Source organism: Lontra canadensis, unplaced genomic scaffold (assembly GCF_010015895.1).
Source record: "Lontra canadensis isolate GAN:19392208 unplaced genomic scaffold, GSC_riverotter_1.0 scaffold26, whole genome shotgun sequence".
In the NCBI taxonomy this organism is placed as follows: Eukaryota; Metazoa; Chordata; class Mammalia; order Carnivora; family Mustelidae; genus Lontra; species Lontra canadensis.
In genome coordinates, this window is record NW_022631020.1 from 865,728 (window position 1) to 891,187 (window position 25,460).

At 49.6% G+C, this 25,460-nt stretch overlaps 1 protein-coding gene across 1 annotated transcript in view; it reads left to right on the forward strand.

Moving 5' to 3' along the window:
• Positions 1–281: 281 nt before the first annotated feature.
• Positions 282–25,460, forward strand: part of SLC15A1 (solute carrier family 15 member 1) — a 47,979-nt gene continuing 22,800 nt past the window's right edge. The window contains exons 1-9 of the mRNA XM_032864117.1: positions 282–346; positions 15,219–15,235; positions 15,642–15,723; positions 15,822–15,963; positions 16,876–16,995; positions 21,617–21,716; positions 21,941–22,031; positions 23,871–23,954; positions 24,972–25,054. Of these exons, the coding sequence (XP_032720008.1) occupies positions 343–346; positions 15,219–15,235; positions 15,642–15,723; positions 15,822–15,963; positions 16,876–16,995; positions 21,617–21,716; positions 21,941–22,031; positions 23,871–23,954; positions 24,972–25,054 (723 nt within the window). The 5' untranslated portion in view covers positions 282–342. The remainder of the gene's footprint in view (positions 347–15,218; positions 15,236–15,641; positions 15,724–15,821; positions 15,964–16,875; positions 16,996–21,616; positions 21,717–21,940; positions 22,032–23,870; positions 23,955–24,971; positions 25,055–25,460) is intronic.

Here is a 25,460-nt window from a genome sequence, read left to right on the forward strand (position 1 = left end):
CCGCTGGGCGCCCACGTTGGGGCGTCTCTAGCCCGGGTTTCTGGCCGCTGCTCCTGTCACCGGCGCTGTGCCCTGGCCTGGGGCGGGACGGGGGAGCCCCGGGGCTGGCCCTGCCGGCTGTCCCCTCGCTGGGGCTCAAGGGGCGCTCACCTCTGCTCCCTGTGGGCCCCCGCCTCCGAGGGTGGAGCCTGGCCGCCCCGCCTGCACACCTCCAGCTGCACAGGTGGATGGGCAGGGCCTGGAAACAAAGTTATAAGAGCAACACCTTAAAAAAAAAAAAAAAGTCCTCTCTCCTGGACTGCCCGCTCGCCAGTCGTCGCCGGAGCCCTCGGAGCCGCCACCATGGGTAGGTGGCGCGGCCAGGCGCGGGGTCTCCGGGGAGCGGGGCGGGGGGGTGGGGTGCGGGGGCTGCGCGCTGGGGTCGCTGCACAGGGCGCGCCGCGGGGCTCGGCTCGGCTGCAACGCTGGTCCCCGCTGTCGCCGGCGGCCGGCAGAGGTGCGCGCGGAGCCGGGAGGCCTGGAGCCGCGGACGGGTGCACGCCGCGGGGGTGGGAAGCGACCAGGGGTCGGGAGAACCGGGTCCCTCGGGCTGCGGGGAAGTCGCAGGCCCCGATCTCGGTCTCTGCGCGAAACCGGGAGAGCCCGAGGCGCCCAGACTCAGAGGTGGAAGGAATCGATACCGTCACCTTGACCTGGCCTCCTGCTGGGAATCCCGGTCCCCGTGTTCTCAGCCTGTGGCTGGGTTGGGCTTGAAACTGGACGGGGTCGCGCACGTGATGGCAGGACCCCAGACCCTCTAACCAGCGGGCGGGCGCTTAGTGGCTGCCTTGGCACCTCCCTTGCCCGTGGCTGGCCAGGCGACCCCGCAGCTCCCTGCCTGGCCCCAGGGGAACTGGGGGCCCTCGCTGGCCCTTCTTAACCATCTTGCCACTGTCCTGAGGCTTCAGCAGAAGGCCCTCAAGGAGAGTAGCTAGTCCCCGCGGGCGTGGAGTGTCCGCAGCACCTGGAGGAAAGATCTTAATCCCGCCTGCTTCAGAGCAGACCCCGGGGCAGGATGCAGAAGCAGAGAGCGGAGCCCATCGTCCCAGCCCTCTTCTCCCTTAAAGATGGAGAAAGCAGATCAAGGGACTCCCCCAAAGTCATGCCCTGGATGAGCCCAGGCAGGTCCAATGTGGTCTCAGGCATGGCTGAGAGAACCAGGTCTGGCTTTGACCAGCTCGCAATTCTGTTCCCGTCTACCGTGTGCTACCTCTATGATTTGGTGACAGTAAATTAAACTCTTCGGGCTTCGACTTCCTCAGCCACTAGAAGTATTGGTAGCAACCTCCGTGGTTGTGTCAGGCTGTGTATGAGTGTGGAACCAGGGGGTGCGCCACTGTGACAAGCTCAAATGTCTCGCTGTACTGAGATGCGTCTCGGTTCACACTCCGGGCTTCTAGTGGTGGCCACCTGGCCTTTTCCAGAAAGATGCTACAGCCGCCCTTGGGGAGGGAGAGGCTGTCAGTGGTGTGTGCTTCGCCAGCTGATAAACTCCTGGGCTGGAGTTCTGAATCCTTACCTCCCCCGTCATTTGCTTGTCACTCCGTGTGACTTCTCCGGGAGGTGCTCTGAGTAATTATTCGATTTTTAGATACAAATACCTGAGAAGCATCTGTGCTAAGTTTGGACTTTCCTAAAATACTTCTGATCAGGCTAGCTGTGGGCAGCCTGGTTACCTGTAAATGAACACTGTTAGCTTCTGAAGTGTCGTCCTAAATGAATTCTTTCCAGTTTACAAATCGGTCCCTCAGTGGTGGCTTTTTTTTGTTGTTGTTATTCCAACTGAGATTGGTGTAGCATGTGAGTAGCATTATACCCACACACCAGTTTTATGTTTACTCAAGTCCTACAGTTTCAATATCTAAGTTTAGGTAATAAGTAGAACAAAGGATTTTTTTAAAGGATTTTTAAATAAAAGGTAGCAGTAACCTCTCCTCTTGAGAATAGATCTTTGGCACTTGGATCGTGCCAAAGTTGCTTCAGGGCCCCTCCTGACTGAAGAGGGAACACCTGGGATGCTTGGTGAACCCGTGAGGCGGCCGGGGATGGAGTGGGGGAAGCCAGGCAATGGGGCTTAGAAACACTTTTGCTTCCAGCTGATTCTGTCCCATGTGAAACTGGAACTAGTTTTCACAGCAGGCTGTTTGGCTGACCCCGGGAATGGGGAGCAGAAGTTGGGATGAAGTAGGAAAGTGAGGGGTGCAGTGAGAGTCAGAATTATACCATTTGTTAGACTCAGTAACCCAGTGGCAAGAATCCACAAGAATAAAGTGGGTGAAAAGTCGCTTTGGGCATCTCGATGCAGAGCTAAGCCTGGCTGCAGTCTCCAGTCTCCAGTTAGAATCACGGACTGCAGATCCTTTGCTTTAAAGAGGGGTTGGCAAGCTTTTCCTGCGAAGGGCCAGATAGTAAATGTTTTCAGCTTTAGGAGGTAGCCAGTCTCTGTGGCGACACTCAATTCCACCCACGAAGTGCGAGATATATATAAACACACAGGCAGAGCCGTGTTCCAATAAAACTTTACTCACGGGCACGAACATTGGAATTTTCTGTAATCTTTGTGTGTCACGAGATAGTTTTTAAAAAATTGTTCTTCAGTCATTTAAAAACATGGAAACCATTCTTAGCTCGGGAGCCGTAGAGAAGCAGGTGGCGAGCTGCATTTGGCCCATGAACCATTGTTCGCCTACTCATGCTTTAAAGTCTGGGTGTGCTTCTCAGAGCCAGGGATGGAGAGGAGGCCGCCCTCCGAGAGCCGTCTCGTGAAGTTAGGCTTCTGGCTGGCGGAGAACCTCTCAGATGAGGCGTTGTGGGGCTAGGGATGCTTCTGCTGAAGATTTCCCATATCCTTCCCTTCCCCAGAGCTGAGCAGGAGTCTGCACTGAGGTTGCCGCTCTTAACTAACTACTTCCCGTATTTGACTTTGAGAAAATGAAGTATGAAGAGGCTTCAGGTTCTATGAAGAAAGCTCCTGCCAGATCCCCCAGGCCGTTTTGAGGAATTCATTCACTTAATGAAGAATGGTTGGTTATAGTCCCGTCCCCCCACCCCTCAGCCTCCTGCTGGCCTTGTGGGATTCTGATGAGCTTTTCCAGTCAGCTTTCTGCCTGGGCATCAAATGGTGGACTGGTTTGTTCGTTTGTTTTTAAGATTTTATTTATTTGACAGAGATCACAAGTAGGCAGAGAGGCAGGCAGAGAGAGAGGGCGAAGCAGACTCCCCGCTGAGCAGAGCGCCCGATGCGGGGCTCGATCCCAGGACCCCGAGATCATGACCTGAGCCGAAGGCAGAGGCTTAACCCACTGAGCCACCCAGGCGCCCCAGTGGACTGGTTTTGAAGGTGCCACAAACCTGGTCACTTTAAAGTTCTTCCACGTTCTTGCTTCTTTCTAGAAGGTCTTGGGTAAACCAAAGAACGGTGCTGAAGTCTCAGGGAAGCTGGCAACCTGCTGTGGGCTGTAAGTGTCCAGCTAGAAGCTGGAGTTGTTCCCAAAGGGGGCCCTGGGCATCGGACCCTTGGGGGAATCATGGGCCCCTCAGACAGCAGGAAGAGAGAACTTCTGACCCGGGGTTCTTTCAGGCTGACATGTCTGTAGGTCAGTGGTCTTCAGTCTTTAGTCTACATCACAATCACCAGAGTGAGGGCTAATTCCAGCATGATGCCGGGCCCCAGCCCTCGAGTCTCCGCTTCTGGGATGGCGCTCAAGGATCAGCATCTCTACAAGTTCCCATGTCCTGCTGCTGCTGGTCCCAAGATCCCACGAGGAGAACCACTGCTCAGAACAACTCTCGTTGACAGGCTCTGTTTTTCTCAGGCCGCACGCATGCCCAGACATCGTTGCTGTGCCCCGCAGCTGAGATCATGGCAATAAGATCTAGTGCAGCCTGGCCTCTGGCTTGGCGGTAAATTAGTAGCTAGAATTTGAAGATTAGCATGTGCAGGCTAAGACTGTAGGGTAGGAAAGCGCAGGAGGGATGAATCCAATGGCTGCTGGGGGGGGCCGGTGGTGAACCTGCATTCCCAATGATGCCTGATGAGTTTCTTAAAGAAACTCATAGTTTCTGGGGCAGGAACACAAGCCCAGAAACAAATTTTTCCATACTGTGGGGCTTTACTAGTCAATGAAAACAGCAGCTAATGGTGTCTCGTCAAAGCTGGAGGGTGCGCTGTCTTCATGCTGAATTTTTACCCAGTCCCTCACACCTCTATAGAATGCCCAGGGTAGAATTATTCCACGTTTGATGTATTTGGATTTTTTGATTAATACTTTTCCTGCTGCCCTTTGAGTTACTGGAGAACAAGGAGCCCATGAGGGATTCTTTAGCTGGCTAGTTCACTAGCAAGAGGGACCGCCATCTGTTCTCCAGGGTAGAGTTGTGCACGGCAGGAACCAGGGTGGGGCCAGGGTGGGGGTGGGGCACGGGTCACTCAGCTGGTCACCCTCACACCGCTAACACCTCTCTGTGCTGTGGCTGCTCTCTGACCCAGCGGCATCTCGATCCTATCCCTGGCAGCAGAGAATGTGGGTGGGTGTCCCAGGTGAGCTGATGAAGGATATAAAAACAAGGGTGGACTCTGAGGAACATTCCACATTCTTCCGTGATGATAGTGAAAGAATAAGAGCAGTATTATCTGCAAACGAGTGAGAACCACTGACTCAGAATCCTGGGTTGCAACATAAAGAACCCGGGAACCTCTGTTTTGTAACGTCGTCTCTTGTTTTCAGAGCCCAGGAATGTATCACCTGGATGGTGGGTCATCTCATGGGGTTGCTGCAAAGGGGGCCGGGTCAGACGGACCATGCTGTGCCTCTGCTCACCCCCATGCCTCTGCTCGCCGCCAAGCCTCAGAACAAGTGCGGCTACCATCTGTAGGTGGTGCAGAGTTCAAGGACAGTCTCAGCAGCTAGAAAGTGGCCCCAAGGGGGAGGGATAGCATCTTCCACAAACTTTCTGGAGAAGGAGGAAGACCTAGTTCCTCTGAGCCTGGACACCAGCCAGGGCCTCCCATGGGGCTCCTGAAAGGAGCCTGTCATTGGAGAGGGTGTAGAGCCATCCAGTTGTTGTGTGGGGACATGTGAAACTGAGCACATACCCCAAGGAAAGCTTGGTTCACGAATCAGTCTTAAGACTAGAAAACTCGTAGAATGTACTCACATAAGAAGACCCATTGAAAGCTCACAGACCAGGCTCTTGAAACTTCTACATTCTGCTTCAAGGGGCAAGATATTGTAAGCTCTAGCAGGACACATCAGAAAGTACATTTGAGATGTTCTTGGAAGAGCAAACCTTTTTCCTCAGTTCATCAAAACATGTCAGCTCACACGGTGTACGAGTTTTTGTGTTACAAAAGTATCACAAACTGGATTGTTTGAAACAGCAGAAGTGGGGCGCCTGGGTGGCTCAGTCCGTTAAGCAGCTGCCTTCGGCTCAGGTCATGATCCCAGGGTCCTGGGATCGAGCCTTGTGTCGGGCTCCCTGCTTGGCAGACAGCCTGCTTCTCCCTCTCCTTCTGCCTGCCACTCTGCCTACTTGCGCACTCTCTATCTCTCTGTCAAATAAACAAATAAAATCTTTAAAAATAATAATAGCAGAAATGTAGTCTCACAGTTCTGGAGGCTGGAAATCAAATTCAAAGTGTCTGCAAGGCCATGTGCTCTCTGAAGGCTATAAAAAATCTACTCCATGCCTTTCACGTAGCTTTGGTGTTGTCCACAGTTCTTGGTGTTCTTTGGCTTAGAGATGGGTCCCTCCAGTCTGTCTTCATCATTACGTGGCCATTTTCCCCCCACGTGTCTTCATGTCACCTCCCCTCTGCGAAGCTCTGTCTTCACAAGCCTGTCTTCTCTTAAGAACACCAAACATGTGGGGTTAGGGACCCACCTTTTTCCAACATGACCTCATCCCAACTCATTACATCTGGAAAGTTCCTGTTTTCAAAGAAGGTCACAATCTGAGATTTGAGGAAGGACATGAGTTTTGGGGGACACTATTCAACCCAGTGCATGCGGTAATAAAATATTGTTCTGAAAGATGTATGTCGCTTATATATGACTTCAGGCAGGAAGTATTCTTCATGTGTAAAGAGGACGCCACTGTGGTCTCCATCTTCAGCTAAGGTGCTACATGTAATGACTAGTATCTTTCCTAGCAAGACAGGTGGATTTGGGGGTATAGCGCTAGTCAGTCCTAAACAGCCATTTATTGGGGCATGTGGGTGGCTCAGTCATTTAAGCTTCTGAGTCTTGATTTCAGCTCAGGCCATGATCTCAGGGGTGTGAGATCATTGGGCTCCACACCCAGTGGGGAGTCTGCTTCTCTCTCTCTCCCTCTGCCTCTCCCCTCATTCATCTCTCTTTCTAATAAATGAATAAATCTTAAAATGCACATATTTTACCATTCCAGAAATTTCTTAGAGATATTCTCATGATAGGGATGAAGCCATGTACAGCCTAAATATCACTGGGGGGGGTGGGGGCAGTGGAGGTGCTGTAGATCACTTTGTAGCCTAACTTCACACTTCCTGTGATCATAAGCATTTTTTCCAGTCATGAACTAACATCTAAGAGAAAAACAAAAACAAACAACAACAAAAAAACCCACTTTGTGTCTAAGATTTAGGATCTCAAATAAGTAATGGAATTTAGGGTCCCTAACTGAATGGCCTCCAAAACATACTCCCCAAAAGACCATGAGGTTGGTTCCTTCTGATTTGGTGACACTTGCATGCCTTTGGCATTGTTCTCACCTGTGACGACACACGGTATTTCAGGGCTGATGCTGCGGACTTGTTTTAGTTACTGTTGGGCAGTTTGCTGCTGTTTCCTGTGCTTCCCACTCTTGCTTCCGCCCAGAGCCTGCTGGAACTGAGTGACCTCCCCTGCCCATGCCTGAGGCAGAACTTGGGCCTGGCCCTGGGCGCTTTCTGTTTCGCATACCAGCTTACTACACATTAACCTGTGGCACTCTCCGGCCTGGGGGAACTTTTCCTTCAATTGGGAAGTAAACAATCTTTGAACCCATCAAAAGTCAGGAGGCTTCTGGGGCCCAGAGGGGTCATTTCTTTCTGAAGGAGAATGGGAACAGCCCTCAGGGATGCATGTCTGTAATTCTGGAAACTAGATGCTAAAAGTCACGGGTTATGTATAAAACCACCAGAGGCGGCCACTGTGGCCTCTGAAGCCTATGATTTTAGACAGTCCCGTGTGGAAATCTTTTTTAAAAGGTAAAAGGGTGCCTGTAACCTACAGCAATGGGTGTGACCCTATTTGGAGATGGGGCCTTCACAGATGTAATTAGTTCAGACGAGATCATCCTGGAATACCAGGGGGCCCCCAATCCAATACGACCGGTGTCCTACCAAGGGGACATTTGGACGCAGGCACACATGCAGGGAGAAGACGGTGTGAGGATGGAAACAGAGGTCTGGGTAGAGCTATCATGAGCCAAAGAACATCTAAGAGGGTCCGTAACCCCTAGAAGCTGGGGAGAGGCCGGGACAGATTCCCCTCACAGCCTCAGAAGGAGCCACCCGGCTGACACGTTGGTCTCAGACCCCTGCCTCCTGACTGTGGGAGGACACGTTTCCATTGTGTAAGCCACTCTGTTTGTAGCTCATTGTCATGGCAGCCCTGGCAAGCTAATGTGCAGACCCAGGGCTGCCTCCCTCTGACCCAATGGCGGGACCCCCAGGCTGAGGGACGAGGTGGCGGAGGCACGGCGGTCAGCCACGCCCAGGACGACACAAAGGTGAGGCTCGGCTGCTCATCATCAAAGATCCGAGGCCAACCCGCCAGGGAAGCCCGGTCCCAGCAGTCCCGTTCCCGCAACAAGGGGGTTGTTGACTCAGTTGTGAACACATACAGCTAAGCAGTTCTCGACTCTGCTCCTGTCTTCTCACCGGCTGGGCTCATCGTGCCTCTGGCCCGTGTGGCCTGTATGGAAACAGGGACACCAGCACCCCCAGACTGAGCTGGTCCCCTCAGTGGCACCCTGCCAGCGTCACTTAATGAGACCTATATGCTCCCATCAGCCTGGTTTCCCCGTGTTTAGCTTCATATAATTCGGGTTTAGTTGACATTCCTAGTTCTCAAAGGAGCAATAACTCATTTGCTTTTTGCGGGGGTAACTTGGTTGAACTGGCATTCTGGAAACCGACATCCGTGTGTCCTGGTGGTGTAGTCGTTTGCTGGCGGAGCAGAGGAAAGATAGATTGTCCTTTAGTGGGGAAGACCGTATTTGTGGAAAAGAGTATTGCTACTAAAAACAACAACAACAAGAACAGAATAGACGATGGGCAGGACCTGGCCATCGACGTGCAGGCCGTACCCTGTGTGAGGGCCCGTGGGGCTGGAAAGCAGCCCGTGCTCCACCCAGGGACACCTTTTCTTGTTGGACCCAAGCCACAGTCCACCAGGCCAGCCCTGCCTCCCCGGGGCAGCCTCCGGCTTAAATAATCACGGTCCTCTCACAGGCACACAAATGCCAGATGGAGCAGCAGGGGCCCTCAGGGCGGGAAATGAGGTGACAGAGCCAAGTAAGAAAAATAATGATCAAGTCGGGCAAGAAGCAACCTCAGGATGGATCACTCCAGAAACCAGGGCCTGGACGACAGGCACAACACTTGTCCTAAAGCTAACCTGACCATGGTCCGGGACTAGCCCATTTCAGAAAAGAAGAGTGCTGCTTCTTAATCAAAGTTGATTGATTTTTGGAAAAAAACAAAGGCCAAGTGTGCCACACAAGGCGCTCAGCCCCTTCCTGCCTGCCCCCAGCCCCCATGCCTCCTGTCACCTCAACTCAGGTCCACCGCAGTGACCCTGAGCCTACACCCTGCTGGGCTCTTTTTTGAAGTGGTGCACACTTGATTTCCACACCGGAAGGGTGGGCAGGGATCTCTGGTATGTGAGGCTCTATGACTTCTGTTGGTTCAGAAGTCATAACAACGGCGCTCTGTCAGGGCAGTTGTAAAAAGACTAAAGAAATCTAAAAGGGGGTACCTGGGTGACTCAGTAGGTTAAGCATCTGGCTTTGACTCAGGTCCTGGGATCGAGCCCCACATCAGGCTCCCTGCTCTGCTTCTCCCTCTCCCTCTTCCCCTCCCTCTTACTAGTGCTTCCACTCTCTCTCTCTTTCTCAGATAAATAAATAAAATCTTTATTTAAGAAAAGAGAAATCTAAAAGGAAGAGAGAGTATCTGGGAGGCCAAGGGGAGGGGTGAGATGCTAACTGCCCTAATGGCAGCAGAGGCTCTGAAGGAGCCTGGTGTGGAGAGAGAATGGAAGTCGTGCAGCCTGACGGGCAGGGTGGGGGAAGCTGGAAGTCGGATGCTGGAGGGCTGGTTGTGCTGTGCCAAGCGGCAGGTCTGACCTTACAGGCACCAGAGAGCCATCCTGAATCGCTCCGTCTGAGGACGCTCAGGTCCGCTGGGGTGGAAGGGAGACGGGGAAGGTTGGGACAAGGCATCTGCTCGTCACAGCCAGAATCACATCAGAGGGGCCGATCGCCTGGCCCCGAGCCGCCACACACCTTCACACCGGACCCCTTCCTCGCTTGCTCCCCAGCATCGCTCTGGAGCAATGAGGGGCTCCCAGACCGCGGCAGGCCTGATCCTATACAGATGGTGGGGCCTTCCCCGGGGATTTTCGGGTCGGGTAGGTCTGGGATGGACCTGAGAGTGTGCACTCCTGATGGGTTCCCAGGAGCTGCTGCTGCTGGGCCAGAGATCACACTTTAGAACCACAGCAGCGGGGAATTAAACAGCATCCCGAAACCCCTACAGCCACACGCACGTGGCACACCGTAGTGCCGCTTGTTCAAAAAAGCAGCTTAATTGAAGATCAGTGGTTGTTCCTGTGGCTTGTGTTTAAGAAGACTGGCTTTCCCCTGTCCACAACCTGCTAATCCCCGTGGCCTCGTTTCCCAGGACAGTGTCATAAGGACTGCCTCTTTCTTTGAGGGCCCTTCTCAGCCCTGCCAGGGGTCCCCATCGCAAGGTCTTGCCCATATTTTCATCTTATATCAGTCCCTGCCACACATCTGTCTTTCCAGGATGCCGTGAAGAGCAAAGTTCATTTCATTGCTGCAGATCTGATCTTACCAACCAACTTGCAAAGACTGCGTCAGCATCTCTCAGTGAAGGAATGGCGGGCCAGAGGTTGACCACTTTGAATCCGTAAAGCCACACCATTAGGAAGGGTGTCCCCAAGCAGAGGCTTCCCTCTCACTCCTCACGGCCCATGCCCTTCCACCTGAAAGAATCCAGTCTTGATCAACTTAACTCATTTTCCTCCTGGTTTATGAAACCATTTTCAGACCGCCTCCTTCTTTGCAGTGGCCCTGGAAGGCGGCATCGTCTATACGGCCAGCTTGTGGAGAGTAGACCTGCAGATCTTAGAGCAATGAAGGATGCTACCAGATCCCATTGAACAAGCATGGAACGGGACTCCTGAACCCCCAGATAGAAAATGTAGCTAAGGGAAATAATTATTTGAAAAAAGAGCACTTTGCAGGCAAATAAGACTTGCTGGAGGTTTGAGTCTTAGTTCTGTGTGAACAGTGAGGGATTGAGCGATAAAGACCTCCATGTACAGAGCTTGCGGCAAATCCTTATTTATTTCCTATCAGCTGTTGTCACACACTACCACAAAGTTAGTGACTTAAAAAGGACACGGATTTCTTATCTCGCAGTTCTGGTGGTCAGAAGTCTGTATGGGTCTCACTGAGCTAAAATCTAGGTGTCCGTAGGGCTGTGTTTCTTCTGGAGGCTATGGGGGAGAATCTGGTTCTTTGTCTTTTCCAGCTTCTAGAAGCTGCCACATTCCTTGGCTCATGTTGGCCTTCTAGAAATCACCATCGCTCCAACCTCTGTTTCCTTCTTCACATCTCCTCTTTTGGCTCTTTTAAGGACCCATGGGATTACACTGCGGCCCCCAGATAATCCAGGATAAACTCCCCATCTCACAGTCTTTAACTTAGTCGCATCTGCAGAGTCCCCTGGCCGTGGAAGGTAACACATCACTAGCTCCAGGGTCAGGACACGGACATCTTGTGGACCACTGTTTCTGCCGGCCACACCATGCAGGAGTTTCATTCCTAAATGCAATATGTAGCTTACTCCCTCAATTTCGTTCTTGGTGGTGGTGGAGAGGAGTTTCCTCTCTGCCCAAAGGTAAGAGCTGCTCAGACAGGGGCAGCTTCTTCATTCCTTCCAACCTCCCAAGTCCAAGTCCTAGAAATGCACTCTTCACACCCATCATGTTGCTGAGAGAATTCTTAATTTCTTAACATGAGCCATTACAGTTAGAATTTCCATCCCTAAATGGTCCAAAATACGGAATGTGCTTTGTTACATAGTAAGAAATGAAATGAAGAGATTTCGTTAGGTAGTGGGAAATTATTAGTAGAGTGTCTTTCTTGGTTTTGCCTCCTCTCTCTCTAAGCCAATAACCACAGAAACATCTAATGCACACTTATTAAATTCTTTAGCCAAAAGAAAGACAAAAGCACTGCTAAGCCTTGAATAACAATAGGAGCCAGAGCGGACTCTGTGCCCGGTCCTGGCATGCCTGATTCTAAGCTGCTTCATTGACTCCGATCAACATTCACATCCAGTGACCCTCGGATGATGCCAGCACCGCCGGCCACTCAAACTCGCTGATTAGATGTACTGTCAGGATACGGACGGATAAGGCTCCCCGTCCACGCCCTTGAGCTTTCTCAGAGAGCGACCCTGTTGACACGGATGTGAGATAAGAAATGCTGACTGCAGTGTCCATCCACCAGGAGCCCTGAGTTCCGCAACAGAAGAGGTTGGCAACCTCTGAACCCCAATAATCAGAGTTGCTCTTTGGAATGTGAACCTTTCAGAAAATAACGAGCTTCCTGGGCGATGGCTGGGTACGAAATCTCAGGTGTTCACGGGGGTGAACTTAGGGGTTTCACCTGCCATTTCGTAGTTCTGAGTGTGATGGTTGCTGGAACAATAGCGAAGCTCTCTTTTCCATAACCGGTTATGTTTGAAGTAGACAAAATCTTTAGCACCCACTGTTTGCCAAATAATAATGGTAAACAGTATTTTTTTCCCAAAAAATGATAGGTGTGGGGCACCTGGGTGGTTCAGTTGGTTAAGCGTCCGACTTGGTTTTGGCTCATGTCATGATCTCTGGGTCGTGGGATTGAGCCCTGCATCGGGCTCCACGTTCCACGGGGAGTCAGCATAAGGATTCTCTCCCTCTGCCTCTCCCCTCATCATCTCTCACTCTCTCTAAAATAAATAGATAAATCTTGAAAAAATATTACAGGCGCTGCCGTGTCCTGAGAAACCGCGAGGAAGGAACAATTGCAGGGAAGCTCCGGGCTGTCTCTGTTGGGTTCGGGTCTTTGGGCCTCCCTCCTGCTTTTCTGTCAAGGCCTAAGGCCAAGGACCTGTCTGAACCTGGGGCAGGGGTGTTCAGCTTGCTCCGTCCGGTCTGTGGGGAGACAGTAGTGAGAGCACGTTATCGGGAGCAAAACCAGGCAGCGCATCTGCGGTTTCCTCTAGAAGACGGGGCTCTGCCGCAGTGAAGCCGGCCTTGTCGGTGGGCATTGGTTCAGAAGCGCGTGGTCCTGACAGGGTCTTTTATTCCACTGGCGAGTGGCAGTCCCCAGGCTGGCGACGAAAGCTGGCTTGTGGCCTGCCGCAGTCATGGTCCCATCCAGACACAGAAGGCACACTCGGAATAGGAGGGATTAGTCACACCCACCCACCCACCCACACCCACACCCACACACACACACATTTTGGAAAAGGCTGGGGGAGGGGTACAGGGAGCCATCGATGTCCGTGCAGGTGCCCGGAGTAGTGGTCTCAGGGACCACCCCCAGGAAGTGGTTCAAATCTGTGACCAGAGCCTGAAAAGAGGGTTGAGTGAGGAAGGCCTACTTCAGAGGAGCCACGACTGTGTCTTGCGGGTGCAGCTGTCTGAGGTGATTTCTGGGGAGGAGGCAGGGACCCCTCTGCTCACCCACAAGGGCTCCCCACTGGCCAAACCCTGTGGGGATCGCAGGGACGACATGCACGTGGGACGGCCTCACAGGCAGAAGGAGGCTGGGGCCAGGATCCGAACGTGGGACGCCATGATGGATATGACTGATCCTCTGGAATACTTACTCATTCAGCAAACACTCGATTTCCACCCTGTGGGGCGCTGAGGACTCTGAGGTAGCAGCATCTTCCTGAGTGAGGCACCAGGCCTGGGCTGGGGGCTTCGCACTTGGAACTGTTACACCGGTCCTGTGAGGGCCAAGGTGTTGTCTGCCTCTGACAGGCGGGCTATCTGGAGGGAAGCTGGGCTCGTCCCCGGTCACAGCTGGAAAGCCACACGAGTGTGATTCAGCCACACGTCCTCCCCCCAAGCCCACACACTTCACCTGCCGCCTCTCCAAGCAGCTCCTGCCCACAAGGAAGTCTGACTGGGGAGACAACCAGGCTATTCGTGTTGAAGAGTCTCCTTCCAGAACTTTATAGATGGCAGGAGTGGGGTCTGGGGCCCCGGGTGCCCAGGACAAGTTCTTCCCCGCCTTAGGACAAGGACTGAAGGAGCACCACTGCTCTCGAGAGGGCAAAAGCAAGACCTTGTGGCATGAGGCCAGGGGCCACGCAGAGCTGGGGAAGTGCTGGTGCCCACAGCGCCGCACGACCAGAATCAGGAACCAGGCCCCGGCCCACAAGGGGGGTGGCTGGGGGCCTGGACCACCGCCGGGGTCTGGGCCAAGCGCAGGGTTCCTCACGTGGAGTTGCGGTTTTGTTTCATGGGGGCTGGGGCTCCGGGCGGGCCCATAACGAGAATGCGAGGCGACAGGCCAGCTTCTGTATTGGCTTCCTGCTCCGTGCGGCAGGCACGGGGTGTCTCTGCCGGGCTCGGGGCGGGGGAGGTAATAAAGCGGACTTCTGCGGGTCAGTCAGGCAACAGCAGCCTGTGGGTGGTTCTCCGGCGCGGGGGGTGTCTCTGAACCAGTGGGGACATCACCTGTGGGACTTGTGACACATGTAGACACCAGGGGCCGTCCCCCACCCCAGAGTCAGCCACTGAGAGTGTGGGGTTTGGCAACCTGCTCTCACAGGCCCCCCTGGTGATTCTGGGGCCCACTGAAGTTTGAGGACCATTCCGTGGGGTCATTGATGCGTAACAGAGGCAGGGAGCGCTCAAGGGTTCCCCGAAACAGAGGATTCTAGGATCCGGGGAGGGGCTCTCTGACAGGCACGGGTAGCTGCAGGACCTTGCTCTGAGGCAGGGAAATGCCTTGAGACAAGGTATGGGTCAGCTGTGGTCAAATTTCAGGGGAGACCAGAGCAGGGGCTGGGCCGGTGGGCATGATGGGTACGCCTAGGATCTAGAAGGTCGAGTCAACAACGCTGGGTTTGCACTGGCTCACTTGGAAGCTCACGTTTTTTTCCTTCCTGCTCTTCCAATTCCCTCTTCGGACAATAAGGCCCTGCTCTGTGGTCGGCACTGGAAACGATGTCGGGGGTGGGGAGATGGATACCCCTAGAGGGAAGCCAAAGATGTAAACCACTGAGCTCTGGGAGCACAGGGAGGCAGACAGGGCTCTGTGAAGGTCCTCTATGGCCAGGTGGATGACAGGTGTAGGAAGGGGCCGGGGCTGACGCAGGAGTTACGTACGGTCTTGTGCATTAAGGACTCTGGGTGGGCGCCCCACGTGCTCAGCAAACTGAGAGCTGGGAAGAGCAGGAGGCCGATCTGCGTGCCGAAGGGGCTGGAAGGAAGGCCGTCACAGGTAAGGGGAGAGCTGGTCGAATCCTCGCTGTGTTAGGCCCCCTGTGGCATTTCATATTTCCCTCACTGTATCCCCACCAAACCCCACTGACCGCGTGAGATCATGAAAGGCATGCAAAAAGGTTTGGATTTCATCCTCTGGCCAATGAGCAGCCTTTGAAGTGTTTCAAGGAGGAAATGGCTTTGGCACCATTCTCGAAGCCTCTGACTTTCAAGTCTGACCACAATGAGAATGGCCTGCAGAGCTAATTAAAAGAAAATCCGATGCCAGGCCCCACTTGCCAGAGAGAGCTGGAAGGGTCTGGACAGCACATCTGTCTGCCTGAGAAGTCAGAGAGTCTGAGCGCGGCCTTAGGAAAAATATTTTAATTACCTAATAGTGGTGTTTTGGTTTTCTTTCAGGGATGTCAAAGTCTCGGGTGAGTATCCTTTTTTTTCTTCTCTGCATAGCTTCATTTGGCAAATTCCAGTCCATTCTGCTCGGGTAAGTTCACAGCTGTGCTCCCTTCACTTACCAGATGTCTATCATCCACATGAATCAGTGCAGAAACAGTCCTGAGTTTCTGTGTGAAATTTCTTCTCTTGAGGAAATGCTAATGTCTAGTCCTTCTCGAACGAACGAAAAAACTAGATGCTTTATTTCACTATTGTATCTGTGTGGCGTGTGAGGGCATAAAAATTTCTGAATTTTAGATCCACTTCTGGTTAGTCAGTCAGTGCCAAGTTACTAAATATGCATCAACTACTTTTCATGCCGTTAGCTTTGTCTGTGACCATGGCCCAATGAAGAGCATGTTTCAATCTTATACCGTTTCCTTTTGTCAGGGCTGCTTTGGTTATCCCTTGAGCATCTTCTTCATCGTGGTCAATGAGTTCTGTGAAAGATTTTCCTACTATGGAATGCGAGGTAATGATTTTCACCCTTCTCCCCTTGAGCAAAGAACCTGAGTTACCACAGTTCCTAACTTTGTCTCCCCTCCCACTCCCCTTGCCCTCTGCCAAAAGCCCTCCTGATTCTGTACTTCAGACGGTTCATCGGATGGGATGATAATCTGTCCACGGCCATCTACCACACATTTGTGGCTCTGTGCTACCTGACGCCGATTCTGGGCGCGTTGATTGCTGACTCCTGGCTGGGAAAGTTCAAGTGAGTGTTTACAGCTTCCTTGTGAAGAAATAAGCCCAAAGGAATGATAAGCTTTGTGGTTTAGAATGATGGATGGTGGGAACAAAGAATCAAGGCACATCAAACTCTTAGGAGAGCCTGCTAGGCCGTGTTTTGGCTTAGATCCTATCCCCAGAGTCTAGTACAGTGCCTGGCATTGAGCAGTGAGAATGCAGGTAACGCTGGTGAGTTTTTCCCCTCCTCCGAACAATGATAACATCTTTGTCTCCACTTGAAATAGTAGCAGGGATACTATCCATCATTAATCATGTGTGAGGCACGGAATTAAGGTCTAGAGAACACGGAAGTTCCCCGATGTATATGCTTGCTACTGGAAGACTCACATGGCTCACTGGGCAGAGGACGTGGGGCGCTCACCCAGATCTGGAGGAACAGCTCCAAGAGTGTACCCAATAGATAGTTACCGAGAAGTCTCTAGGACTTAATGAGCGAGGCAGTGGAGGCTCTTGTGGGCCAAATTCACGGACTATCTCAAAAGAATTCAATACAATACAAAAATATCCCATGGCCCACTCCAAGCCAAATATTGTTACCAGGCACAAGGTAAGTCTCTCTTACTGTTTAATCATAGATGTTCTCACTTTAGCAGTCAGGTAGAAGAAAACATTGTGTTTTTCAAGTAGTTCAAAGATGAAACAGACCTTTCCCCCTTCCCCTGGCTCCAACCAATGTTGCTGGACTCTTGCCGGCTGAGCGACGGATTGTCCAGCAGCCTGCCTTTCCGAGAGTTACCAGCCTGACTCAGGGTTGAGCAACGAGCATACGCATGACTGGGCTCTTGCGTTTTGAAGCAGGAGGACTTTCTGTGGGAGAAGAGGAAGTGGACTGGTCTTGCACAACTAACTTGGATTCTCTTAACCCGTTTCAACACAGGACGATTGTGTCGCTCTCCATTGTCTACACCATTGGACAGGCGGTCACCGCAGTGAGCTCAATTAATGACCTCACGGACTTCAACCATGATGGAATCCCCGACAACCTTTCTGTGCATGTGTGAGTTGACGTTACTTGTTGCCCTACCCCACCCGGCCACTGGTGGCTTCCTTGGTGCTCGAATGTTTGGTCTTTTTCCTTGAACTTCACCATAAGTGTAAGGAGGTCTTTCCTCCCTCATGAGCAGAGAGAAAGCTGTTTAGTTGACTAAGAGTTGGGTCTTCCAATGTCACCATCCTCAAAGTTGTCCGGGGTCACGGCTCGCTTGACGGCTTGCTGTCTCGGGTCCATCTCAACACGAGACAATGGTCAGCGTACGGAATACTTGGGTTAATCTTGATCTTCCCTAGAGGGACATAACTCCCACGAACCTGGATCCCTAATTGTGCCAGGTTTCCTCGAGACTCTGTACCTTTGGTTGTCTTCTCCTACCAAACTTCTGCTTATTTTTCAGCAATTTGCTTTTGTAAGTATTTGGTCCAGCCCTGTTGTTCTGAGTTCTTGATAGAAAGGGCTATTGACAAATGCTCCTCTGGGAGATTAATTTCCCATCACTGCAGTCTGGCCCAGTAGACAACTTATAAGGATTTATTTTGCTTCTGGTTCTTGTGCCTCAGTTCCTTGATCTATGACTAAACCATCTTATGGGTTGAGAAAGTAGTCACTGAAATTCAAATTAGTCTCTGTAATTCCTACGCTTCTGGTCTGTTGTTAGTCAATCAGATTACTGTTTAGACCAGGTCCCTTGTGGCAACACCCGTGGTGCCCACAGGACACTGTGTTGGTGGAAGGGAGTGGCTTCATGCCCAGGTGGGCAGCTCGGACTTCCAACATCTGATGCCCAGCTACCCACGGAGGAGCCGAAATTTCCGGGCAGCCCATCTTCCTCGTGCCTCTGCTTTCTCTTCTATAATATCAATTAACAACAGGGAGTTTGGAGCCAGGCTAAGTGGGTTCAAATGCTGACTGTGCCTTTTACTAGCTGTGTGAACTTGAGCAAATTTCTTTTTTTTTTTTTTTTAAGATTTTATTTATTTATTTGACAGACAGAAATCACAAGTAGACAGAGAGGCAGACAGAGAGAGAGAGGAGGAAGCAGGCTTCCCGCTGAGCAGAGAGCCCGATGCAGGGCTCGATCCCAGGACCCTGAGATCATGACCTGAGCTGAAGGCAGAGGCTTTAACCCACTGAGCCACCCAGGCGCCCCCTTGAGCAAATTTCTTAACCTCTATGCTCATGTCTTCTCATTTTTACTGCTGCCTACCTCACGTGGGACACTTGTAGTCCAGGTGAGCGCCTACACGTGGCCTGGCAAGTGAGAAGTGCTCAAGAAAGCTTAGCTACTGGGTGTATTTCATGGAGTTAGAATTACGGCATGCCTACAAGAGTGCAGGGAGTATCATATCCAATTGGTTGTTTTTGGTTGTCATTTAAAATGCTTGAAGTGAAGAAAACAAAAAAGAAGAAAAACACGAAATAAAAAAGAATGCTTGGAGTGACAGCACAGAGCACAAATTCTATTAAAAGGCAAAGGAAAGAAATCCTTCAATTAATTCAAGTAGACAAGCATGATATTTTCAAGGGCCCTTTCTATGTGCAGTATCTTTCTTGACTTTCTCTGTTCCATGAAATATTTTTTAGCATTTTAAAGCCATATTTGCAAACAGGAAGGTATGGAATAAATACTTATAAAACCTGTAATTTGTAGCACATACTATAAATCCAACAAACATGATAAAATGAGGGTTGGTAAATTCTATGAGTGATTTTTTTCTTTTTCAATTCAGGAGGTAAGATACTTACAGATAGCTTAGAAAATAACAAATTAAAGTAACTAACGCTTGGGGTGCCTGAGTGGTTCAGTTGGTTAAGTGTCTGGCTTCGACTCAGGTCATGATCCTGGGGTCCTGGGATCAAGACCCACGTCGGGCTCCCTGCTCAGCAGGGAGTCTGATTCTCACTCTCCTTCGGCTACTCCGCCTGCTTGACTCTGTCTCTCAAGTAAGTAAATAAAATCTTAAAAAAATAGTAACTAACCCTTAATCTCTTCTGTTACTATAAATAATCCCTTTTATTATTGTAAAAATTATAGTCATAAATCTTGTGCTCTACTTCTTTCCTGTCTTCTGTGCTCTGTAAACAGATTAAGCTCATCTATAGTACCTGATATTCTGCTTTGTAATAAGTCGTGTTTTCCAATGTCTTCTAATGACTATTATGAGTCTATTATGACTGTACGGGAGACAGTGCTTAAATATTTCACTTACCCGTTCTTTTAGTGAGAATGATAAGGCTACAGAAGAATCCCATACATAAATCCTTGCTCAGTATTCAAGCTACTGCTCTGCATTTCCGAAATAGTAGGTAATGGTATTAACATGAAGGCCCATGAATTCAACTTTCATTCACCTGTCAAGACTACAATCCTGTGAATCATCTTCTCAAACAGGTTGAGCCCCTTTTCTGTTTAACTACTGTGAGAGTGTGATTTATCATAAAAAGTATATATTTGGTCTTCCCTGCTTGGGGCACAGACCTCCTAAGACACTTGGCGGGGCGCCTGGGTGGCTCAGTGAGATAAGTCTTTGCCTTCGGCTCAGGTCATGATCTCAGGGTCCTGGGATAGAGCCCTGCATCGGGCTCTCTGCTCAGTGGAGAGCCTGCTTCTCCCTCTCCCTTTGCCTGCCTCTCTGCCTACTTGTGATCTCTCTTTGTGTCAATTTAAATAAATAAAATCTTTAAAAATAAATAAATAAATAAATCCCTTGGAATTCACTAAGTGAGGAGAGGGACAAAGTGTCTCTTGTTATGTTGATGAGGTAACTTTTGGTCCCCACCTAAGGATGGGGTCTGGCTGCCCAAAGAACCAATCACATGAGGGGTGCCTGGGTGGCTCAGTCAGTTAAGAGGCTGGCTCTTTTTTTTTTTTAAGATTTTATTTATTTATTTGACAGAGAGATAGAGAGAGAGCATAAGCAGGCAGAGTAGCAGGCAGAGAGAGAAGGAGAAGCAGGCTCCCTGCTGAGCAGAGAGCCCGATGCAGGGCTCGATCCCAGGACCTGGGATCCCATGATCAGATCATGACCTGAGCCAAAGGCAGCTGCTTAACCAGCTGAGCCACCCAAGCACCCCAAGAGGCTGGCTCTTGGTTTCCATTCAGGTCATGATCTCAGGGTCCTGGGATTGATCCTTGTGTTGGCTCTGGGCTCAGTGTGGAGTCTGCTTGAGATACTCTCTATCTCTCTATCCCTCCTCGCTCTCTCTCTCAAATAAATAAGTAAATGTTTTTTCTTTTTAAAGAACCAATTATGTACCTACCACCAGGCTCACCCAACTGGTGGTGGGTATTATGGAAGGCACGTATTGCATGGAGCGCTGGGTGTGGTGTATAAACAATGAATTTTGGAACACTTAAAAAAATAATAAAATAAAATAAAAGCATTACATTCTAGAAAAAATAAAGAACCAATTATATGATTAGGGGATTGGAGCTTTCATTCATATGCACACCACTCCCCAACCTCCATGGAGGAGAAGAGGGGCTGGACATTGAATTAATATCCAGTGGCCAGTGATTTAATCAATCATGTCTGCGTAATGAAGCCTACATAAAAACCATAGGACTAGGTAGGGAGAGCTTTCATGGTGAGCAAGTTCAGGTAGAGGGCAGGAGCGCCCTGGAGGGGGCATGGCAGCCCTGTCCCCCTTCCCACCTACCCTGCCCTGTGCATCTCTTCCAGTTGGGTGTTCCCAAGTTCTATCCTTTCATAATAAACCAGTGATCTAGGAAGTAAAGTATTTCCTGAGCAATGTGAGCAGCTCCAGCAAATTCCTTGGACCCTAGGAGGAGGTCTTGTGAATCACCAATTTGTAGCCAGTAGGTGAGAAGTACAAGTAACAACCTGGACTTGTGAGTGGCATCTGAAGTTCAAGGAGAGGGTCTTTGGAACCTCCAAGCCTTATCCATCAGTCAGAAGCCCAGGTGACCACCTAGGTTTGCACCTGGTACCTGATGGGGCTTATTGGCGGGGGGGGGGGGCAGTCTTTTTTTTTTTTTTTAAGATTTTGTTTATTTATTTGACAGACAGAGATCACAAGTAGGCAGAGAGGCAGGCAGAGAGAGAGAGAGGAGGATGCTGGCTCCCCGCAGAGCAGAGAGTCCAACGCGGGGCCCGATCCCAGGACCTGGGATCATGACCTGAGCCGAAGGCAGAGGCCCCAACCCACTGAGCCACCCAGGCGCCTGGAGGGTGGGGAGGACAGTCTTACGGGACCAAGCCCTTCACCTGCGGAGCCTGATTCCATCACTGGGTAGATAGTGTCAGAATGGAGTTGAATTGTAGGACACCCAGCTGGTGTCTGAGAAGTGCTTGCTGGTGGTGTGGGGAACTCCCTCCCTACATTGGAAATCGGGGCCAAGAACCCAAAAGCCACTGTGCCTGGTCTTCTGAGGGACATTAAAGGAAAGAGAGGCTCTTGCTTTTAAGAATCTCATATTTCTGGGGCACCTGGATGTCTCAGTCAGTTAAGCATCTGACTCTGGATCTCAGCTCAGGGTCTTGCTCTCAGGGTTGTGAGTTCGAGTCCCACGTTGGGTTCCACGCTGGGTATGGAGCCTACCTTAAAAAAAAAAAAAAAAAAGAATCTTACATTTCTGCAATAACCCCTCTCCTTCCCCTAGGGCACTGTCCATGATTGGCCTGGCCCTGATAGCTCTGGGAACGGGAGGAATAAAGCCCTGTGTGTCTGCATTTGGTGGAGATCAGTTTGAAGAGGGCCAGGTAAGATCACGCTCCTTCATAGAAACTACATAAATGAGTTACAAACGTCTAGGAATCACATTCCCCTGACACAAAGTCTGTTCTCCATTTGATTCTTTTCAAGGACATTTGAAAGTAGGATACTGACCAAAACTAAGTTAGAAGTGAAGACAAATCATCAATTACATTTTATCCATTAATACATAACCAGAGTCATCTTGTAACTTTTTTCCTTCTTATTACAGGAAAAACAAAGAAACAGATTCTTTTCCATCTTTTATTTGGCCATTAATGCTGGAAGCTTGCTTTCTACTATCATCACTCCCATCCTCAGAGGTAAAAAATATATATATATCTGAAGAGGACTTCTGTTTTTCTCTTTTTCATTATGGAGAGAAAGTCAGGTGGAAAGCTTAAGTCCGTGTTCCGTGTGTTCATTTTGTCCCTCTTCTCCCGTTACACTTCCACTGTGGGATACACACTGTTCACTTTGGAAATTCAGAAGATGAGCTTCTTGTCTTTTCTGATCTTTATTGACCCCCTGATCCCAAGGACCACTGAAGAACCTAAAACATCCCAAGGATAGCAATCAATTTTTCTAAATTATTATTAATGCAAAGTCTTTGTTCACGGTCAAGAATGAGACAAGAGGTGCAGTTTGGAAACCTCACCTGGATGGGTCATTGTTGACATTTTTGCTTTTCAAGCTTTGCTCCTGGTGACGTTCAGCGAGCTAGGAAGAATTTAATGGGCAAAGTTTTATTCTTTGTGTTCCTCTCATCTCAGCTATTTCTAAAAGAACTGCCCAGGAAAGAGAATGAGACAGCGGCTATCAACAGCTCGCACATTTTTGTGCTGGCTGACACGCCACCGAGAGTTTGTGAATTTCCCACATGGAAGGAGGGGATATTCACGGAGAGACTGGACCCAAACGACCTCCTGGTAGACACCATGCAAAACAGATTAAATGATGAAAGAAAACATTTTATGGGGATTTGTGTATTTCTGCAAGGAGTAGTAATTTGACGATGACACTTAAACCCCATTCCAACTTGTTGTATATAAACATTTACTAGCTTGCATTCTTGCATTACGTTCCCTCCCCTCCCCTCTCCTCCCCTGCCTCTACTTTCCACTAGAATACGTACTATGCATGCCTGAATTGCAGAATGTGTGGAAGGATCATTGAAAAGGTAAAGTCGTGGCTCTCATACAAATGTGAAAGCAAGTGCTGAGATTTTATAAGGAGGAACTGGAATACTGCCACGGTCAACCCAAATAAGCATTTGCCGGACGGAGACTGATACTCTTAACCCTTTTGCATTGCCACGAGCTGGAATCATTTGTACAGCTATGAACGAGAAACATTTGCGTGACTCGATTTTCTACGAGTTAACTTCTTTCTCTCCGGAACTGTGAAACAGCTAGTCAAAGACAGAGTCAAACCCCTTTTGATCAGATTATTCCTGGAGGCTTCGTTCCATGGAAGGAATTCCCAATAATCTCTGTTGCTCCTTCCAAAGTCTGTATTTTCCTCCTACCAGCCCTAGGATCTCAGAGCTAAAATAAATCTGCAGTCAGGGGTTAGCAAACTATGGCCAAGGGCCCAGATCTGGAAATCTGGACAAGACCATCCATTTGTCTATTGTCTATGGCTGCTTTCATCCTACAAAGTCAGGTTTGGGTAGTTGAAACAAAGACTAAATCATCCACAAAGTCTAAAATATTTACTACCTGGCTCGTCACAGAAAAGTTTATTGACCCCCACCCTGGGCCATCTAATTGCTTTCTAATTAGCATGAATTCAGGAACACACAATCTTGATTTCCCAGGGTACTTTTGGTTTTATTTACCGAGTCCCCTATCATAAGTTACTCTATCCAGGTCACTTCTATCTCCCCCACTAAGCAAATCCACTTAAGGGTTCCCACTGATTTTGGCTTGGCTAATACCAGCATCTATTTCGGGTCTAAGATTAGAAGCTGTGTTCAGCTCCTACTCTTTTTACTCCAAAGCTGTTTGGCTCAGTGGGCAATGAAATCAATGAGGCAGATGGATGTGTCTAGAACATTAAGTGAAAACAATATGTAATAACCAGGTAGGGATTTTTGAAAAGGTAATCATATGAGCATTGCCAATGCCATCATGGATTTTAATCTTGTAATTTCTCCTCAGTTCAACAGTGTGGAATTCACAGTAAACAAGCATGTTACCCACTGGCCTTTGGGGTTCCTGCGGCTCTCATGGCCGTGTCTCTGAGTAAGTAGAAATTAGTTGAATTAATACAATCCTATGATCAGGTCAGACCCTCCCGTTAATTATTGCAACCAATTTGTGGAAGGTCATGGGACAAATCATACTAAGAATTCCTGGGCTCTGAGAATCAAAGTAGAGCTAGAGTATCGTTTCAGAGGGAACAAGGTGAGAAAAGGGTCTACAGGAACCGGGATCGCTTGAGCTGGGCACTGAAAGGTTTGATACTATTTAGGCAGACTAAAGTAGAAGTGATGGGCTCCATTAGACTCGACAACCCCGGGGCCGAAAGCATTTGTTCTCATCCATGTGTGCTCATCTCTAGCTTGCCCAAGACCAGGCAACCTGGTCCAATTCCTGCTTAAATACTTCCAGCGAGTGTCTAGATTTCCATAAAGTATCGTCTCAAAGTGTTTCCACCAGAGGGGACGCCTGGGTGGCTCAGTCGGTTGGGTTGTACTTTTCTCTGATATTTTTTAGTTTTTAAGACCACTGTGTGTGCCCACTTTAACCCTGTTTGCCCAGCTTGTAGCCATCTCTCTTTATCCATGCACCTGTGTCAGAGCTCAATATTTCCCCCTTTCCTGTGCCTATTTTCTTCCATAATTCCAAACAGTGCCCCCCTCCCCTAAAAGGCTCATATATACCTTCTCCTCTCTGATGCTGTGTAAGGAGATAGAGAGGATTTCAAAAACTACCGTTCTAGGCCAAACATTGTATTCAGTTGGCATTAGGTAAATTTTCATTTAATCCATCTGAGTCATTCTAATATCAAAGAGTATGTTCTAGTAGTAATAAGCTTCAGTGTCTGTGTATGAGAACACAAATACAACATTGCTTGGAAACTCCAGCGAATGTTAGGACCCAAAGCACTTTCTAATCGGGGAGATAGGTAGGCAAGCCTATTCTGTGAGTAATCTCAGTATATCCAAAACAAGGTTATAACTCAAATAAAAGCACATCTTCTAGGTCCCAGGTAGTTCTGTCCAATGCCTTGTTAACATGTCTTCTTTTCCTTCCCAGTTGTGTTTGTCATTGGCAGTGGAATGTACAAGAAGTTTCAACCCCAGGGTAATGTCATGGCTAAGGTTGTCAAGTGCATTGGTGTAAGTATTTCGGTAGTTCTCTCTCTCTCGAAGACATTTAGTCACCCCAGAACCTTCTACTGCCTTTAAAGTAAAATGCAATGGAGCACTGACTGTTCTTTAAACATTTTATTATTGTTCTTAGCTGTTGCAATAAACTGAAGTTTCTTATAAAACTCGCCAAACGGAAAAGGACACAAATGGAACTCAAACAGGGAGGGATAGAAAGGGATTTTGAACTGTTCAGTTAGATGGGTGGTCAAAGAAAGGCAAAGCAGAGCGACTCTCAGCGATCAAACAGGCAGTCCCTGGCTGATGTCGGTCAGGAAGGCGTGAAGCCGAAGGTGGGAGTCATGGTTTCATGCTGTGTGTCATGGATCTGAAGTATGTAAAGTCTCAGGAATTAAGGCAAAGAAAATAAGTTTTT